The sequence below is a fragment of the Eptatretus burgeri genome, chromosome 22, assembly GCF_056783735.1.
Source record: "Eptatretus burgeri isolate ZD-2024b chromosome 22, Ebu_testis_v1, whole genome shotgun sequence".
Lineage (NCBI taxonomy): Eukaryota > Metazoa > Chordata > Myxini > Myxiniformes > Myxinidae > Eptatretus > Eptatretus burgeri.
In genome coordinates, this window is record NC_140982.1 from 1,839,095 (window position 1) to 1,841,594 (window position 2,500).

Genomic DNA, 2,500 nt, shown 5'->3' on the forward strand with positions numbered 1-2,500 from the left:
TGGCATTTCGCAACTGCATGTCCGACAAGTGGAACGGTCCCTGGCGGGGCTGGAAACACGACTTGGTTTCTTGTATTGACTCACCATTCCATGACTTTGATGCGACAGGCCACCCTCCGACGTGCTCCAGCAGTTTAAGCAATGGGGTTGCTCCTCGCTCCTCAAGCAAAGCTGAATGGTCACACAAAAATGTTGGTACAAACACAATCAGAACCAGCCGACATCGATATGAATAAGTGTGTATGTGTATGTGTGTGTGTGTGTGTGTGTGTGTGTGTGTGTGTGTGTGTGTGTGTGTGTGTGTGTGTGTGTGTGTGTGTGTGTATGTGTGTGTGTGTGTGTGTGTGTGTGTGTGTGTGTGTGTGTGTGTGTGTGTGTGTGTGTGTGTGTGTGTGTGTGTGTGTGTGTGTGTGTGTGTGTGTGTGTGTGTGTGTGTGTGTGTGTTGTTCATAAAGCATAATGTTCTCTTTGCTAACTCCACTAGCCACATCTATCTACCAATCTATCTATTTATCTGTCTATCTATCTGTCTCTATCATCTCTCTCTTGCTCTACTCCCTCCCAATAGAGTGCAGTACCCTCCTCCCACACTTCTCTCACTCTCCCCTCCCATCTCTGTCTGTCTGCCTCTGTCTCTGGACATATCCAGACAGTGGTTATGTCTGGATGGGTGTTTGTCCCCAAACAAGTCTGGGCCGTGTATCTCCCCGGACACGTCTGGGCCACGTTTGCCCCCGGATGCCTCTGGGCCGTGTTTGTCCCTGGAACCGAGTTTGTCTCTGTACGTGTCCACACGGGAGTTTGTCCTTGGATGTGTCCGAGCAGTGTTTGCGTCCGGACAGCTTGGCTCTGGATGCGTCCGGCAGGTTTTGTCTCCGCACCATGTTTATAGTATGACTGGTAGAAAATGGATTTCAGACATTATTTTGTTTCTATCTTCACTGTTATTCTATGTAGAACTATATTGATGAAACGCTATGAATTGTAATTAATGCTTCACCGCACGTCTGCCTTCCCTTCATCTCACCTCTCACCGTCTTCCCTTCCCCCACCCCACCTTGCTCTCCCACCACTCCACGCTCCTTTACCCTCTCTCTCCTTTCTTCTTTCCCCTACACCTCTTCACTCTCCCCATTCTCTCTGTGCTCAACCCCTCTCGCCCTCCCCCACCCCCTTTCCCCCCTTCCCTCCCTTTTTCTCTCCCCCTTTAGTATTCCCATCAGCGAAGTTATGGGTGTTTTTGCAAGTTGGTCCAAATAAAGAGGGAATTAATTTGGAAGAACATTACTGACATACAGTAAGTCTCACAAAAGGTTTGTGTTGATGATCAAAATTAATTGATAATTTGAGCAAAGACGATGGCGTCATAGCAAACCCCCCCCCACCCCTGAAAGCAACGTTGAAAGATGGCAAAAAGTTCCACCACGGATAATCCAATATCAAATGTTGAGTAAAAAAAAAAAAATAATAACTCCGTTTTATTCATTTTATTTTGAATTAAAATCGACTCCTATGACTCCGTCCATCTGTCTGTCTGTCTGTCTGTCCGTCCGTCACGTTATCTCCTCCTCAATGGGCAGAAATTCACCAAACTTAGCAGCTATGATCAGCACGTGGCAAGAATGTGCGAGAGCAGGATCATTTTTGGTCCCGCCCCCTGGGGACGTGGTCAAAAGGTCCAATACCAAAAAATGCAATTACGGGCACATTGAAAAAGATTTATTTTCATGAAACTTTGTACGTGCACTCAAAGTTGGGGCATGCATGAAATATGTAACCTTTTTAGGGATTTGGCTGCCGCTCCATGCCCCAGAGGGTGGGGACTTCGGGTCATGAGTCAAAAACAGAAGATTTGACATTGGGTCATTCCTGCTGGAATTTTATGCCATTTTTCAAACCACGGGCTCAACTAGTCAGCTTGGAATATGCGTCGAAGGTCGCCGGTTGTACACGTGAGCTCGTCCACCCCGAGTTTGAGGGGCGCTGCGAGGCTCGAGAGAAATGCTGCGAATGTTATCTCCAAACACCATTTGCTCTGGCCACAGTTGCTGTCCACCATCTGTACATTGTTCACTCGCCAGCATCATGAAACGCAGCTATGTTTCAATTTCATTATTCAAAAAAAAAATAAGAAAACATTAAAAAAAAACTTTCACTGCAGAGAGTATAGATTACTTCGATCTGAGAATAAACGATGTGTATACATTTACAGGAGATGGAGGGTACATCGACTTTTCCGATTTTCATGTTGCCATCTCTACCGTGTTTGCATACCTTTTGGTGTTGCTAGTCCCAAATCAATCAGTTTGCTTTTTTTGGAATCCTTTTTTATTTACTTGGAATACTTAACAACGCAAGATGAAGGAAAATAATTTATTCAAGCAAAGTGAGTCAGTTCTTGACGACAGGTGTGATTTAATAGATATCTAAAACAAATAAAGATTAATAGATAAATAAATAAATAAATAAAATGTACAGCACGCTCACACCTCATTGAATT

At 44.8% G+C, this 2,500-nt stretch overlaps 1 protein-coding gene across 16 annotated transcripts in view; it reads right to left on the reverse strand.

Annotated features, from left to right (window-relative positions):
• Positions 1–38: 38 nt before the first annotated feature.
• The window catches only part of LOC147008057 (neprilysin-like), a 22,036-nt gene continuing 19,574 nt past the window's right edge, over positions 39–2,500 (reverse strand). For 11 of the 16 annotated variants that reach the window (XM_085865837.1, XM_085865835.1, XM_085865830.1 and 8 more), the window contains one exon: positions 1,736–2,059. In XM_085865837.1, the coding sequence (XP_085721963.1) occupies positions 1,914–2,059 (146 nt within the window). In that variant the 3' untranslated portion in view covers positions 1,736–1,913. Of the gene's footprint in view, positions 172–1,735; positions 2,060–2,500 lie in introns of those variants that run through there. The other 5 variants (XR_015053660.1, XR_015053656.1, XR_015053657.1 and 2 more) reach the window with 1 other exon arrangement.